Below are 16,806 nucleotides of genomic sequence, written 5' to 3'. Positions count from 1 at the left end.
AATGTTGCACAAGTAAAAAAAATCATATGTACCACATGAGGAAAGTCTCGTTTATTTTTGTAAACATTAAAAACAATATAAAACAACAATTCAAACTCTGTCTTTATTGAAACAAAATTTGCTCGTCATGACATTTTAACATATTTTTGTTTTTCAATTATTTTGTCTGATCATGTTTTCGACTAACGTGGCGCTTTAAATCTTGTCTGCGCTTCGTTTTGTGCGGGCACACTTTACACTCGTACCATTTATCTGAATGCTGCGAACTCACGTGATTAGTTAAATACGACTTTAAATAAGTTTTGTACGGACACTGTGGGCATTCATAGCACTTAATATCCTGTCCATTTGAATGGTGTATAATAATGTGTTGCTTTAGCAAGTGTTGTCGCTTGGTTTTGTACGGACACTCTTGGCACTTGAACCATTTAACATCTTTATCATCCAAATGCTGCATCATAATATGTTTTTTTAAATGTTCTTGTTGCTTACTTCTAAATGAACACTCTTCACACTTATACCAAAGAATCTCATCATCTTTCAAGTGCTTGGAAATTTTGTGGTTATTCAGGGATCGTTTATATTTTGACTTAAAATCACACTGGTCACACTCAAACCGTTTCAGAAGAATCTTCGTAATTCGCTTCACGCGTTTCTTTTTTCTCCCCATACACTCCATGGTGTGTTGACGCCACTTCATCAAAAAATGTGTTTCAAACTTGCACTTTGGACACATATAGTTTTTGAAAATATATTCCACATTGGACAATTGCTGCTTTTGTCTTTTAACACGATGACTTTCTTCGATGTGTTGTTTGAAATGAAGCGTCAATTCGGTCTGGAAATCACAATTTGAGCAATAGTAGGTTTCAATGTTGCTGGTTTCGCAGTTGAATGGAGTTATTGATGAGCGGTGACGCTTCATGTGGTTCACCATTAGAAAAACTGATGTTGTCAAGTATGGACAAACTTTGCATTTGTGGACGTTCTTGAGGAGAGATGTGGCATGGGGGGCAAGCTTCTTGGAGTCTTCAAAATCCAACATTTTAGCTTTAGTTTAAATTCGCTTGGTTTGGAATTTGGTATTAGGATCTAGGGTGACGTTTTTGCGATTTCTTACCCAAAACTTAAAACACTGAAATTTCACATAACCTCAAAATTTGTTGCCATAGATGTTTGTGTTAGTGCGAGTTGTCGCACAAATAATCATTTGTTCCATAAAATCGTGACGAAACATTATTTTAAACGATATTTTTGCAGCTTTAAAAAAATTTGAGGTTAGTTTCGTAAAGGACTGTTTTTGTTTCGTGAAAATGACAGATGTCATTCTGCTCATGATTCTGCTTTAAATGCCAAAAGGTCAGTGGCGTTACTAGGAAAATTTTAAATAGGGGCTACTATTGAATTTATTTACATAATATAAAAAAATATTGAAGTTAATTATTTTTTATCTCGAAATTTGTCAGTTAAATAGTTTTAATATAAACTCTGCTGTTGCAGCATGTTCCAAATTATTACCAGTGCAAAAATTATTATTCTTTAAATAATCACTCAAATTACAAAATATTTTCTCTACTAAAATTGCTATTTGGAACGCGTTCTCTGAAGCATAATGTAAAGCACCCGTTTTATATTCTTTTAATGCCACAAATTTTGCATAATTTTCGTTACAATTCTTCTTAGAGACCAAAGCAACAATACATTTTTGCAAAAATTTTGATTTTTTATCAAGCTTTTAACAACGTAACCTGTGCAACTGTACAAAGCATTTTTTTTTTCTCAGAGAAAGTTCTTTTTTTTCAAATTCCAATTTCTAGGTAAAGCTAAATTTTTCTTTTCCTTTAGGAACATCGTTTTCTTTTATGTTATTATTGTTAGTATAACTACAAAAACAACCAAAGTGTTGTTTTGTTGGTTTCGTAACTTGAGTTACTTAAAACGTCCAAATATTGAGAAACTGATAAAAGTTTTAAGTCATATTTAAATTGAATGGACGGAGGTACCGGATGTCTTGACCAAATTTTCGAAAATACATTTTCTAAACAATCTTGAGAAAATCTCGATGTTAAGAAATATCAGTATTTTTTTTCGTTCAAAAACAAGTTTTGCAGGTCTAAAATTGATGTTGTAGTCAGTATAAAACCTGTTTGAATAGGCTTCCAAATTGCTTATTGAATTCTATAGTTTCCCTATAGACAGCCATATTAAACTTGCTCAAGGCCAAATTGGTTGATTTTTTTTTTCGATTACTCAATTTTTCAATTTTTTAATTTCTCAATTTTTGGACATTTCAGTTTACTTATTTTTACTTTGGATTTTCAATTTTTCGATCTTACGATTTTGCAGGCTTTTGATTTTTCAATTTTTCGATTTTTTTAAGGTTTCGATATTTCGACTTCACTTTTTTGATTTTTCGATTACTCAATTTTTCGATTCTTTAGGTTCTCAGTTTTGGGATTTTTCAATATTTCTGTTCTTCGACTTTTCCATTTTTGACTTCTGGATTTTCCGATGTGTCGACTTTTAACTTTTTCGATTTTTAAATTTTAGATTTCTCAATTTTTTGGTATTTTAATTTTTCAATATTTAAAATTTTAGATTTTTCGATTTCTTGATTTTTCATTTCAGCTCTTCCATATTTCAATTTTTCAAATGTTTCGATTTCTTAATCTTTCGATTTTTCGACTCCCGGATTTATATTTTCTGTTTTTCAATTGTCGTTTTTTCAAATTTTCGATTTTTCAATTTTTCAAATTTGACATTTAAACTGTCAATTTTTCGATTTTTCAATTAATCGATGTTTTGATTTTCCTATTTCTTGACTTTCGAGGGTTTCGATATTCCTGTTCTTCAATTCTTTAATTATTCGATTTTTCATTTTTTAGTTTTTTTAAGGTTTCGATTTTTTGGCTTCACTTTTTGGAATTTTTCAATATTTCCATTCTTCGACTTTTCGATTTTTGACTCCTGGACTTTTCGATGTGTCCATTATTTTCCTTTCTATATTTTTCAATTTTAGATTTTTTAATTTTTTAAATTTTGGATTTTTCGATTCCTCGATTTTTCAGTTCAGTTCTTCGATATTTGAATTTTTCAAGTTTTCGAATTTTTCAAATGCTTCGATGTTTTTTTGATTTTTCAACTTTCCGGTTTTAGATTTTCAGTTTTTCAATTGTCATTTTGTCAAATTTTCGATTTTTTAATTTTTCAAATTTGACTTTCATAAACACTCAATTTTTCGATTTTTCAATTAATCGATGTTTTGATTTTCCCATTTGTTGACCTTCGAGTGTTTCGATTTTCCTGTTCTCCAATTTTTTATTTTTTGATTTTTCGATTTTTCGATTTTTTAAGGTTTCTATTTTTCGACTTCACTTTTTGATTTTTCGATTTTTCAGTTTTTAGATATTTCAGTTTTAGGATTTTTCAATATTTCAATTCTTCGGCTTTTCTATTTTTGACTTCTGGGTCTTTCGGTGTGTCTACCTTTCTACTTTTTCGATTTTTCAATTTTTGGATTTTTAAATTTTAGATTTTTTAATCTTTTGATGTTTTAATTTTTCAGTATTTCTTAATCTTTCTATTTTTCGACTTCCTGGTTTTAGATGTTTGTTTTTCAATTTTTCGATTTGTTAATTTTTCATTCCCGATTTATCGAAATTTGATTGTTCAGGTTTTCGATTTACCAGTTTTTCAATTTTTTGTTTTGGCCTATTTCGGTTTCTCAGTTTTTCCAGTTTTCCATTTTTTCGTTTTTTGATTTTTCCGCTTTTCCAATTTGCAACTTTTAACTTTTTGTTTCTCGATTTCTCGTTCTTTGGATCTTTCACTCTCTCAATTTTTCAATTTTTCGAATTATTAAGTTTTTTGGTTTCTCGATTTACCGAGATTTGGATTTTTCGATATTTTGATTGTCAATTTCTCAATTTATAAATTGTTCAATTTTTAACTTTTCGATTTTTCGATTTTGACCTATTTCGGTTTTTCAATTGTTCGACTTTTCGACTCCACGATTTTTTGATCTTTTGAGTTTTCGATTTTCCAGTTTTTCAATGTTTCGATTTTTCAGTTATCCGATTTTTTTAATTTGGGAGTTTCGATTTCTCGATTTTTCGTTATTCGATTTTTAAATTTTACATTTTTTCGTTTTTCAGTTCTTCGATATTTCGATTTTCCGAATTTTCCATTATTTTAATTGTTTATCTTTTTTCTCACTGTTAATATCATACAGTGTATCGAAAACAACCACAAAAATTGTCACTAAAAACATTAAAAAAAAATTCATTCAAAATAAAACACAGTGTTTCCAAAACGATATTTCAGTTTTCGGATTTTTCAGTTTACTTATTTTTACTTTGATCTTACGATTTTGCAGGCTTTTGATTTTTTAATTTTTCGATTTTTTTAATGTTTCGATATTTCGACTTCACTTTTTTGATTTTTCGATTTCTCAATTTTTCGATTCTTTAGATTCTCAGTTTTGGGATTTTTCAATATTTCTGTTCTTCGACTTTTCCATTTTTGACTTCTGGATTTTCCGATGTGTCGACTTTTTACTTTTTCGATTTTTAAATTTTAGATTTCTCAATTTTTTGGTATTTTAATTTTTCAATATTTAAAATTTTGGATTTTTCGATTTCTTGATTTTTCATTTCAGCTCTTCCATATTTCAATTTTTCAAATGTTTCGATTTCTTAATCTTTCGATTTTTCGACTCCCGGTTTTATATTTTCTATTTTTCAATTGTCGTTTTTTCAAATTTTCGATTTTTCAATTTTTCGAATTTGACATTTAAACTGCCAATTTTTCGATTTTTCAATTAATCGATGTTTTGATTTTCCTACTTCTTGACTTTCGAGGGTTTCGATATTCCTGTTCTTCAATTCTTTAATTATTCGATTTTTCATTTTTAAGTTTTTTTAAGGTTTCGAGTTTTTGACTTCACTTTTTGGATTTTTCGATTGCTCAATTTTTCGACTTTTTAGATTCTGAGTTTTTGAATATTTCAGTTTTCGGATTTTTCAGGTCTTCCATTTTTCAGTTTTTCGATATCTATCTCAGTTTTGGAATTTTTCAATATTTCCATTCTTCGACTTTTCGATTTTTGACTCCTGGGCTTTTCGATGTGTCCATTATTTTCCTTTTTCGATTTTTCAATTTTAGATTTTTTAATTTTTTAAATTTTGGATTTTTCAGTTCAGTTCTTCGATATTTGAATTTTTCAAATGTTTCGATGTTTTTTTGATTTTTCAACTTCCCGGTTTTAGATTTTCAGTTTTTCAATTGTCATTTTCTCAAATTTTCGATTTTTTAATTTTTCAAATTTGACTTTCATAAACTCTATTTCGGTTTTTCAATTGTTCGACTTTTCGACTCCACGATTTTTTGATCTTTTGAGTTTTCGATTTTCCAGTTTTTCAATGTTTCGATTTTTCAGTTATCCGATTTTTTAAATTTGAGAGTTTCGATTTATCGGTTTTTCGTTATTCGATTTTTAAATTTTACATTTTTTCGTTTTTCAATTCTTCGATATTTCGATTTTTCAATGTTTCGATTTTTCGATTATTAGATTTCTCGATTTTTCGAATTTTCCACTTTTTTTTTCTCACTGTTAATATCATACAGTGTATCGAAAACAACCACAAAAATTGTCACTAAAAACATTAAAAAAAAATTCATTCAAAATAAAACACAGTGTTTCCAAAACGATATTTCAGTTTTCGGATTTTTCAGTTTGTCTTTCATTTTTCAATTTTCCGATATCTCAGGATTTTTCAATGTTTCGATTTTTGACTCCTGGATTTTTTAATTTTTTAAATTTTAGAGTTTTCGATTTCTCGATTTTTTTCTTCTTTGTACAGTTCTTCGATATTTGAATTTTGCAAGTTTTCGAATTTTTCAACTGTTTCGATTTCTTAATCTTTCGATTTTTCGACTTTTCGGTTTTAGATTTTCTGTTTTTCAATTGTCGTTTTTTCAAATTTTCGATTTTTCAGTTTTTCAAATTTGACATTTAAACTGTTAATTTTTCGGTTTTTCAGTTAATCAATGTTTTGATTTTCCCATTTCTTGACTTTCGAGGGTTTCGATATTGCTGTTCTTCAATCCTTTAATTTTTCGATTTTTCATTTTTTAGTTTTTTTAAGGTTTCGATTTTTCGACTTCACTTTCTGGATTTTTCGATTGCTCAATTTTTCGACTTTTTAGGTTCTCAGTGTTCGGATTTTTTAGATTTTCCATTTCTCACTTTTTCTTTCATTTTTTAGTTTTTCGATATCTCAGTTTTGGGATTTTTCAATGTTTCGGTGCTTGGATTTTTCAATTTTTGACTCCTGGATTTTTCGATAAGTCGATTATTTTACTTTCTCGATTTTTCAATTTTAGATTTTTTAATTTTTTAAATTTTAGATTTTTCGACTTCCCGGTTTTAGATTTTCTGTTTTTCAATTGTCACTTTGTCAAATTTTCGATTTTTTAATTTTTCAAATTTGACTTTGATAAACTCTCAATTTTTCGATTTTTCAATTAATCGATGTTTTGATTTTCTCATTTCTTGACCTTCGAGTGTTTCGATTTTCCTGTTCTTCAATTCTTTATTTTTGGATTTTTCAGGTTTTTGATTTTTCGATTTTTCGATTTTTTAAGGTTTCTATTTTTCGACTTCACTTTTTTGATTTTTCGATTTTCAGTTTTTAGATATTTCAGTTTTGGGATTTTTCAATATTTCAATTCTTCGGCTCTTTTATTTTTGACTTCTGGATTTTTAGATGTGTCTACCTTTTTACTTTTTAGATTTTTCAATCCTTTGATATTTTAATTTTTCAATATTTCATAATCTTTCGATTTTTCGACTTCCTGGTTTTAGATGTTCTGTTTTTCAATTTTTCGATTTGTTAATTTTTCATTCCCGATTTATCGAAATTTTATTGTTCAGGTTTTCGATTTATCAGTTTTTCAATTTTTATTTTGGCCTATTTCGGTTTCTCAGTTTTTCCAGTTTTCCATTTTTTCGTTTTTTGATTTTTCCGCTTTTCCAATTTTTCAACTTTTAACTTTTTGTCGATTTCTCTATTTTTCGATTTTTCGACTTCATCACTTTTCGATTTCTCGTTCTTTTGATCTTTCAATCTCTCAATTTTTCAATTTTTCGAATTTTTAAGTTTTTTGATTTCTCGATTTATCGAGATTTGGATTTTTCGATATTTTGATTGTCAAGTTTTCAATTTGTAAATTGTTGAATTTTTAACTTTTTGTTATCCGATTTTTTAAATTTGGGAGTTTCGATTTCTCGATTTTTTGTTATTCGGTTTTTAAATTTTAGATTTTTGAATTTTACATTTTTTCAATTTTCTGATGTTTCGTTTTACGATTTTTTAAGGTTTCGATTTTACGATTATTAGATTTCTCGATTTTTCGAATTTTCGATTATTTTAATTTTTCATTTTTTTCTCACTGTTGATATCATACAGTGTATCTAAAACAACCACAAAAATTGTCACTAAAAACATTTAAAAATTCATATAAAATAGAACACAGTGTTTCCAAAACATTTTCCCGAAAAAACGATTTCAACAATATTTTTAGTTTAAGACGTTTTGCTAGTATAAATTATAAAACGCGAATAAAGAATTAATTCTTAGTTAAACAAAATATGTAAAATCATCTAAATATGCACCAAAAATATTCACTTAGTCGTTATAAAAACCAACCAAACAACTATTTCCAGCAGAAATTATAGTCCAAACCAACCAAATCGGTTCTGAACGCTTAGAGTCGACATTGGCCTAAGCGCGCTCTGGTCTGTAGATCGAACAAGTTCTCAGACGACGAGTTGTAGTGAAACAAGTTTTTTTATTGGCATGGACTATTTAAATTTGGCGCTTGTCTTTGGCGTTTGAGGACTCCAATGTCAATAAGACTGGTTTTGCAAAATCAGCCTGTGTGTCCTGTGTCGCATCTGTATTAATCTATGGTTCTAGTCCGTTACGGGCCTTTTAAAAACTGACACTGACGTTACTGTATGGTTTACTGCGATTACAGCGTGGTGACGAGAAAAACATTTTCAATTAAAATTTCCCATAAACTTGGAAAGATGTCACCATTTCCGCTTTATCACACAACAGAAAATCAATTCTGCAGTAAAATTTACATTTTGAGGTTATGCTGTCCAGAGCATCATTTAAAAATTAAAACAACCCAAACAACCTCATAAACGGTAAGAAAAAACTGTGTTTAATTTAGAGCACACCAAAAACACTAATTTTAACCGTAGCCAAACCAAAATGTCGAGTTTGGAATACTGTGAAACCCCGACAGAACACTCCAAGTCTTCCTTAAGAAAAGTCCAACATTGTAAAGTTTGCCCGTACTTTACAACATCATTATTGTTAATGATACACCACCTCAGATGCCACCCTTCATCATCGACGCTTTTCAACTGCGAAAATAGCAACATTGAAAGTTACAACTGCCCAACCTGCAATTTTCAAACCAAATTAACACTTATTTTTAAACAACATGTAGAAGGGCACCACGGAATTAAAAGAGAAGAATCATTGAGTGAAGAATACACAGTTCAGAAATATTTTTGTGACAAGTGTGGTTTTAACACGAATTTTTCAATCAAGTGGCTTCAGCATACCTCAGTATGTGTGGACTATAAAGCGAATTGTGTAAAAGAAGACGAAAAAATTAAACAGACCTGGTACAACTGCAACGACTGTAAATTCAAATCAAAATATAAGAAAAATCTGACACAACACAGATACTCAAAACACTTAAAAGACGACAAAATCTCGTGGTATAAGTGCTTAAACTGTTCATACAAGTCTAAACGAAAATGGTGTTTAAAAATCCACGTAAACGCACACCATGTGGACGAAAAGGACATCACATGGTACAAGTGCACACAATGCCAATTCAAAACTAAGTACAAATCTGCTTTAAAAGTACATGTAAACATTCGCCACTTAAATAAGCTAGATTTTAAATGGTACGAGTGTGAAAAGTGTCCATACAAAACTAGAAAGATTTCCCATTTGAAAAGACACACGATTTTGCGCCATTTAGACAACCAGGACGTCGAATGGTGTGAGTGCAAAAAATGCCCATATAGAGGTAAATCCAAAGAGAACTTGAAACGTCACATAAAAACGCGCCACATGGTTAAGCAAAACATCACGCTGTATGAATGCAAAAAGTGCCCATATAAAGCTAAACAAAAGTCGCATTTACAATGCCACTTTAACGCCCACCATTTGGAGGAAAAAGATATTAAATGGTACGAGTGTGACAAGTGCCCGTATAAAGCTAAACAAAAAGTAAATTTAAAATGCCACGTCAGGAAATACCACTTGGAGATTAAATGTGAACATGTAACAGTCCACCATTTGGATGAACACAATATCAAGTGGTACAAATGCAAAATGTGTTCGTATAAAGCTATTAGAAAGTCTGATTTGAACAAACACAAGATAATTGTCCACCACGCAGAAAAAAGTTAAACGACGTCATTGAAAAGGCATCCAGGCAAGTACGACTTTCATTTAAAGATATTTTTCTAAGTGTAACACAAGAAAAATAAAATTGTTTTAAATTAAAAGCGTTTTTTAATTAGGTATAATTTATTCATTGATTTGATGCACATTGACGTGTCTATTAAAAGACGATTTATGTTTAGATCTGAACGGACACCTTTCACACTCGAACCATTTAACATCTTCATCCCCCAAATGCCACACAATCATGTGCTTCTTCAAATTAAATTTCTTCTTAGCTTTAAAGTTGCACTTTTCACACTGAAACCACTTAATCTCGTTTTCGTCCAAGTGGTACGCGGTTATGTGACTTTTTAAATTCCCCTTCTGCTTAGCTTTAAACGAGCACTTGGCACATTCGTACCACTTAATCTCGCGCCCGTCTGAGTGTTTCGCGGTCGTGTGATCCTTCAAAGTTGCTTTAAGTTTTGCTTTATACGGGCACTTTTCACATTCGTACCATTTAATATCTTTATCGTCGAAATGTCGCGCGATTATATGCTTTTGCAAATACGATTTGTTTTTACCTTTATAGTCACATCTGTCGCATTTAAACCATTTAATCTCTGTTTCGTCTAAATGTGACACGTTTATGTGCACTTTCAAGCCGGATTTTTTTTTGGATTTGTAGAGGCATTTGTCACATTTGTACCATTTAATGTAGCGTTCATCTAAATGATAAGCATTGAAGTGGCTTTTTAGGTGGTGTTTTTGTTTGGTTTTGTAGGGGCACTCTGCACATTCGTACCATTTAATATCGTGCTCGGTGGTATGTCGAGCCACTACGTGGTTTTTTAAGTTTCCTTTGAGTTTGGCTCTGAATGGGCATTTTTCGCATTCAAACCACTTAATGTTTTGAATGTCCATATGCTGGTTGTATATGTGGGTTTTTAAGTGACCTTTTTGTTTAGCTTTGTATGGGCATTGGGCACAGTGGTACCACACTACTGAGTTTCCATCAGGGTGTTTCAAAATTTTGTGTTTGTTTAAAGACTGTTTTCTTTTGTATTTGCGACCACATGGACACTTATACAGCGGAAACAACTTTCTCATTTGACGATTTTCCAAACACTCTACAGTGTGTTGTAACCATTTGAGTGAAAAGTATGTTTCAAAAAAGCATTTGTCACAAACGTACTTCTGTGTGGTGTATTCTTTTTGTTCTTTTTTTATAGCGTGGTGTTCTTTGAAAAAAAGGGTTAGTTTTGTCTGGAAATTGCAGTCTTTGCACTTGTAGCTTTCCACCTTGCTATTTTCACAGTTGAAACGTAGCGGAGATGAGCTGTGACTTCTAAAGTGGTTTATCAAGCCATAATTTGAGGTTATGTTCGAGGGAGAGTTTTCTGGATATTCCAGGACCGACATGTTGATTCACCTAATTTCATTTATTATTAGAATGGCTATAGTGTGAAAGTACTTACTAAGTTTACTTTTACCCTTTTAGCTGCTATTTTGGTGAAAAATTATTTCAAAATCTATTGTGACAATATAACCTCAAAAATTAACCAGAGAAACGATAATTCGAAGTTAAAGACTAGTCAGAGTATTGTGTGTTGCCTACCACGAAATTTTGTTGTAGTGAACTGTATTTTTATAACCTCCACATAATTTTTATCCTGAACTGTGCTTCCTACCGTAAAATTTGCAACAAAACGCATCAATAATCAGTTAAAAATTGATAATCTTTGACTAGAAAACAAGCAGAAGGTTAATTTTGAGGTTATGTTTACATCAACAACTTCCAAAAATGTTTGAAGACAACCAAAGTGTGTAATCATGGACCACATCAGACGTCACTGTCCCTCTTTAAAACTCTTCAACTGTGAAACTACAACTATTGAAGTTTATTATTGCAAGGACTGTGATTTCCAGGCAGACCTAACCCTTCTTTTAAAGCAACACATCGAGGCTTGCCACACCATTAAAAAACACAAACACGATTTGCATAGCATTAAAAGTTACATTTGTGCAACGTGTAGCTTCGAAACTCACTTTTCTCTCAAGTGGCTTCAACACGCCATAAAAGAAGACAGTGCTCGATTAAAAACTGCCGAAGACTCCACACAGAAACTTTGTACGTGGCACAAATGCGACCAGTGTGACTACAAATCCAAGTATAAACACTCCTTAAAAATACACAAAACGGTAAAACACTTAGATGATGATGAAATCCCGTGGTTTTACTGCCCCAAATGTTCATACAAAGCTAAACATAAATCCTACTTGAGAAGTCACCTAAATTTTCAGCATACGGACGAGGAGAACATTAAATGGTTCGAGTGCAATCAATGTCCGTACAAAGCTAAGAAGAAGTCGAATTTGAAAAAGCACGTGAGTGTGTACCATTTGGAAGGGCAGAGTATTAAATGGCATGAGTGTGATCACTGTGAGTACAAAACTAAGCATAAAACGGATTTGAAAAGTCACATAAATGCGCGGCATTTGGGTGAGGACGATATTACGTGGTACAAGTGCAAAGAGTGCGCTTATAAAGCTAAGAAGAGTTTTAATTTAAAAGTGCACATGAATGCGTATCATGTGGCGGGGCAGGATATTAAGTGGTTTGAGTGTAAAAAGTGTTCATATAAGGCTAAGCAGAACTCGAATTTGAAAAGGCATATAAAGGCGCATCATTCGGATGATTAGTGAAGTTTTATTTGTTGTTTAATGTTGTAATTAAATTAATAAAATACAAAATGCGTTTTTTATATTGTGGTGTCCTGTTTCGAATTAAATTTAGCACCAGAGGAAAATTATTCAGTAATGCATGCTTTCTTGGTTTTATGGGGATCTTTCGCTGGGGAAAATTCACCGAAAAGTCGATTTTTTAAATTCTACTTTATTTAAAAATCAAATCTTTTGTTATATTTTTATTTTTGATTTTTAAGAACTAAATCCTAACTTTTCGGTTACTATAATTCGTTTTTAGCGCAAAATAAAAAAAAAATTCATCTTTTTGACTTTTCAGTTTCTCTAACTTAATGTTTTGATTTTTAAAATTATAGATATTTAAATTTTTCGTGTTTTCGGTTTTTTGATTTTTTTTTTTTTCGATTTTTCAGGTTCTCTGTTGTTAATTTTTCGATTTTTTAATTTTTGGTTTCTCTAATTTCTCCATTTTTGAGTTTCTCGATTTTAATTTCCTGATTTTTCAATTTTTATATACATATTTAAATTTTCCACTTTTTCATTTTTTCTTTAAAACTTTTCAGTTTACAATTTTATGACTTTTCAGATTTTCAGTTATTTTTTACGACTTTTCAGTTTTGATTTTTAAAATTTTTAGCTTTTTCAGTTTTTCGAGTTTTCAGTATTTGATTTATTATTTTTTAGTTAATTTTTCAATTTTTAGTTTCTTCTATTTTTTAGATTGTCGATTTTTCGATTTTTCAGATTTTCGGTGTTGCTCTTTTCGATTTTTCGGTTTCTCGATTTAAAATTTTTCAGTTTTTCAGTTTTTCGATTTTTCATCATTTCGACTTTTCAGTTCCCCGAATTTTAATTTTTAGATTTTTCAACTTTTCACGTTTTCAGTTTTATGATTTTTTCATTTTTTCGATTATTTAAGTTCTCTATTATAATTTTTTTTTTAGTTTTTCATGTTTTCAGTTTTGTCATTTTTTCGATTTTTTCGACAAGATTTTGATTTTTCAGTTTTTCGTGTTTCCGGTTTTTGGAATTCTTTGTTTTTTCGATTTTCAGTTCGCAATTTTTAATGTTTCAATTTTTAGATATTTTAATTTTTCGTTTTTCAATTTTTGGATGCTGAATTTTTTGATCTTGCAATTTTTCAGTTTATTTGAAATTTTAATTTTTTATTTGTGCAATTTTTCAAACTTTCGTTTCCCGATTTTTAATTTTTCGGTTTTTCACTTCTTCGTTTCTTTCATTTTTCGACTTTTTCTATTGTTAATTTTTGGATTTTAAATTTTAGTTTCTTCTGTTTTTCAGTTTCACGATTTTAATTTTCTTTATTTTCTCCATGGATTTTCCAATTTTTAGATGATTAGCAATCGATTTTGTAATATTTCAACTTTTCAAGTTTCAGTTTCTTCAGTTTCTCAACCTGTAATTTTTCAATTTTCCATCTTTCCGATTTTGCTTTTTTCGACTTCTCAGTTTCTCGATTTTTAATTTTTCGTGTTTTCAGTTTCAAGTTTTTCATTTGATCGATTTCAAATTTTTAATTTTCAATTATTTCGATTTTTCATCTTTTCGACGTTTCAGTTTCCGGAATTTTAATTTTTAGATTTTTCAATTTTTCATGTTTTTACTTTTGTGATTTTTCAGGTTCTCTATTATTAATTTTTTCAATTTTTTGTGTTTTCAGTTTTGTGATTTTTTTTCATTTTTTCAATTTTTCATGTTTTCGGTTTTTGGAATTTTTTGATTTTTCGATTTTCAATTTCGCAGTTTTTCGTGTTTCAATTTTCAGATATTTGAATTTTCCGTTTTTCAGTTTAAAATTTTTCGTTTCATCGACTTCAATTTTACGATTTGGAATTTTTTTATTTTCCAATTTTTCAGTTCTTGAGAATTCAATTTTCCGTTTCTTCAATTTCTCAAGGTTGCTAATGACCTAGCTGCCGATGCGACCAATTAATCTAGAAATAAGAAAAATCTCGACCTGCGATATTTCAATTTTTCACATTTCAGATTGTATAAGTATAACTTTTTCACTTCTAAGTTTCTCGATTTTTAATTTTTCGTTATTTCAATTTTTAGATATTTCAATTTTTCAAATTCACATTTTGAATTTTTCAGTTACATATTCGATATTTTAAGTTTTCGATTTTTCAATAAATTTACCATTTTCGACATGTTTTAAGTTTCGTGTTGTCGAAATAAGTCTGCACATACTAAGAAAAAAAAGACAAAATGTAAACCCAATGTAAATCATCACAAATGAGATGGGGTGGGTGGGCGGGGTGTATATTTTGACTTTTTTTCTTAATATACATAATATTTTTTGAACAACACAACTTAAACTTCGGACTCGCTTGTTACCTAACTACAGGATATTTCACAACAAATCTCTGACTGTTAAGTTTGTGTTAGAACCAGTTAACGATTAAAATCCTAACATGAACTGCGAATTTACAAACAATGAATCAAATTTACAGGTGTTAGTATCGGCCGAAAATTCACTTTTGTCAATTTTTCGATTTTTTAGAATATCAGTTTTTGGATATTTTAGTTTTGGGATTTTTCAGTTTTTCGATTCCAATTTTTTGGAATTTTAGTTTTTAAATATTTAAAATTTTAGATTTTTCGATTTTTCATTTCAGCTCTTCGATATTTCAGTTTTCCAAGTTTTCGAATTTTTCAAATGTTTTGATTTCTTAATCAATCGATTTTTCGACTTCCCGGTTTTAGATTTTCTATTTTTCAATTGTCGTTTTTTCAAATTTTCGATTTTTCAATTTTCCAAATTTGACATTTATGAACTGTCATTTTTCGATTTTTCAATTAATCCCATTTCTTGACTTTCGAGGGTTTCGATATCACTTTTTGGAATTTTCTATTGCTCAATTTTTCGACTTTTTAGGTTCTCAGTTTTTGGATATTTCAGTTTTCGGATTTTTCAGGTTTTCCATTTTTCAGTTTTTCTTTCATTTTTCAGTTTTTCGATATTTCAGTTGGGATTTTTCAATATTTCGATTCTTCGTCCTTTCGATTTTTGGCTTCTGGAGTTTTCGATGTGTCGATTTTTTTACTTTTTCGATTTTTCAATTTTTCGATTGCTTAATTTTTCGATTTTTCGACTTCCGGTTTTAGATTTTCTGTTTTCAATTGTCGTTTTAAATTTTTCGATTTTTCAATGTCTTGATTTCCCGATTTAGTTTCCCATTTTTAGTTTTTCTTTCATTTTTCTGTTTTTCGATATTTCAGTTTCGGGATTTTTCAATATTTCGATTCTTCGACTTTTCGATTTTTGACTCCTGGATTTTTCGATGTGTCGATTTTTTTTATTTTTAAAATTTTAGATTTTTCGTTTTCTCGATTTTTCATTTCAGTTTTTCGATATTTCAATTTTTCAAGTTTTCGAATTTTTCAAATGTTTCGACTTAATCTTTTGATTTTTCAACTTCCTAGTTTTAGGTTTTCTGTTTTGCAATTGTCATTTTGTCAAATTTTCGATTTCTTAATTTTTCAAATTTGACTTTTATAAACCCTCAATTTTTCGATTTTTCAATCAATCGATGTTCTGATTTTCCCATTTCTTGATCTTCGAGTGTTTCGATTTTCCTGTTCTTCAATTTTTTAATTTTTCAGGTTTTTGATTTTCCAATTTTTCGATTTTTTAAGGTTTCTATTTTTCGACTTCATTTTTTTGATTTTTCGATTTTTCAGTTTATAAATATTTCAGTTTTAGGATTTTTCAATAGTTCAATTATTCGGCTTCTCTATTTTTGATTTCTGGATTTTTCGATGTGTCTACCTTTTTACTTTTTCGATTTTTCAATTTTTAGATTTTTAAATTTTATATTTTTCAATCTTTTGATATTTTAAGTTTTCAATATTTCTTAATTTTTCAATTTTTCGACTTCCTGGTTTTAGATGTTCTGTTTTTTCAATTTTTCGATTTGTTAATATTTCACTCCCGATTTATTGAGATTTGATTGTTCAGGTTTTCGATTTATTAGTTTTTCAATTTTTTATTTTGGTCTATTTCGGTTTCTTAGTTTTTCCATTGTTCAATTTTTTCGTTTTTTGATTTTTCCGCTTTTCCAATTTTTCAACTTTTAACTTTTTGTTTATCAATTTCTCTATTTTTCGATTTTTCGACTTCATCACTTTTCGATTTCTCGTTCTTTTGATCTTTCAATTTTTGAATTTTTCGAATTTTTAAGTTTTTTGATTTCTCGATTAATCAAGATTTGGATTTTTCGATATTTTTATTGTCAATTTCTCTATTTATAAATTGTTCAATTTTTAACTTTTCGATTTTTCGATTTTGGCCTATTTCGGTTTCTCAGTTGTTCGACTTTTCGACATTTTTTCGAAAAAATCCACTGGGTTAATACGATTTCATATCGAAAATCTAAAACATTAAAAAATCGAAAAATTGAAAAATTAAAAAATCTAAAACTTAAAAATTGAAAAATCGATTTACTTTTTCAGTTTTTCAATTCAAGATTTTTAAATTTTAGATTTTTTAATTTTTCGATTTTTCGACTTCGTTTTTTTGATTTTTCGACTTTTCAATTTTCGATCCTTTGGCTTTGGGATTTTTCAATATGTCCATTCGATTTTTCGATTTTTCAAT

The 16,806-nt window shown here is 29.4% G+C and overlaps 4 protein-coding genes across 6 annotated transcripts; 2 read left to right on the top strand and 2 right to left on the bottom strand.

Moving 5' to 3' along the window:
* Positions 1-157: 157 nt before the first annotated feature.
* LOC135138463 (zinc finger protein 711-like) lies at positions 158-1,045 on the bottom strand. Its single transcript, XM_064068436.1, has one exon. It carries the CDS (start codon positions 1,043-1,045, stop codon positions 158-160), a length of 888 nt encoding a protein of 295 aa, XP_063924506.1.
* Positions 1,046-7,977: 6,932 nt separating this feature from the next.
* LOC135138294 (zinc finger protein 142-like) lies at positions 7,978-9,570 on the top strand. The gene is made up of 2 exons (XM_064068239.1): positions 7,978-8,215; positions 8,273-9,570. The coding sequence occupies exon 2, from the start codon at positions 8,283-8,285 to the stop codon at positions 9,501-9,503; it is 1,221 nt and encodes a 406-aa protein (XP_063924309.1). The 5' UTR covers positions 7,978-8,215; positions 8,273-8,282; the 3' UTR covers positions 9,504-9,570.
* Positions 9,571-9,623: 53 nt separating this feature from the next.
* Positions 9,624-11,054, bottom strand: LOC135138293 (zinc finger Y-chromosomal protein-like). Of its 3 annotated transcripts, none has more exons than XM_064068237.1 (2): positions 10,973-11,054; positions 9,624-10,911 (listed from the first exon to the last, which is right to left on the bottom strand). In XM_064068237.1, the coding sequence occupies exon 2, from the start codon at positions 10,899-10,901 to the stop codon at positions 9,624-9,626; it is 1,278 nt and encodes a 425-aa protein (XP_063924307.1). In that variant the 5' UTR covers positions 10,902-10,911; positions 10,973-11,054. The 3 variants fall into 3 exon arrangements, with proteins under 3 accessions (XP_063924307.1, XP_063924306.1, XP_063924308.1); XM_064068236.1 differs by having other exon boundaries at positions 10,967-11,047; XM_064068238.1 differs by having other exon boundaries at positions 10,958-11,019.
* Positions 11,055-11,312: 258 nt separating this feature from the next.
* Positions 11,313-12,182, top strand: LOC135138462 (zinc finger X-chromosomal protein-like). Its single transcript, XM_064068435.1, has one exon. It carries the CDS (start codon positions 11,313-11,315, stop codon positions 12,180-12,182), a length of 870 nt encoding a protein of 289 aa, XP_063924505.1.
* The last annotated feature ends 4,624 nt before the right edge of the window (positions 12,183-16,806 follow it).

The sequence above is a fragment of the Zophobas morio genome, unplaced genomic scaffold (assembly GCF_036711695.1).
Source record: "Zophobas morio isolate AGI-343-1 ecotype UQ-CSIRO unplaced genomic scaffold, CSIRO_AGI_Zmor_V1 ptg000030l, whole genome shotgun sequence".
Lineage (NCBI taxonomy): Eukaryota > Metazoa > Arthropoda > Insecta > Coleoptera > Tenebrionidae > Zophobas > Zophobas morio.
This window is presented reverse-complemented; position numbering and strand designations above follow the sequence as displayed.

Bases quoted from the DNA above. Each gene is read 5' to 3' on its own strand.
- LOC135138463 (XM_064068436.1), bottom strand. From the start codon at position 1,045: ATGTTGGATTTTGAAGACTCCAAGAAGCTTGCCCCCCATGCCACATCT.
- LOC135138294 (XM_064068239.1), top strand. From the start codon at position 8,283: ATGTCGAGTTTGGAATACTGTGAAACCCCGACAGAACACTCCAAGTCT.
- LOC135138293 (XM_064068237.1), bottom strand. From the start codon at position 10,901: ATGTCGGTCCTGGAATATCCAGAAAACTCTCCCTCGAACATAACCTCA.
- LOC135138462 (XM_064068435.1), top strand. From the start codon at position 11,313: ATGGACCACATCAGACGTCACTGTCCCTCTTTAAAACTCTTCAACTGT.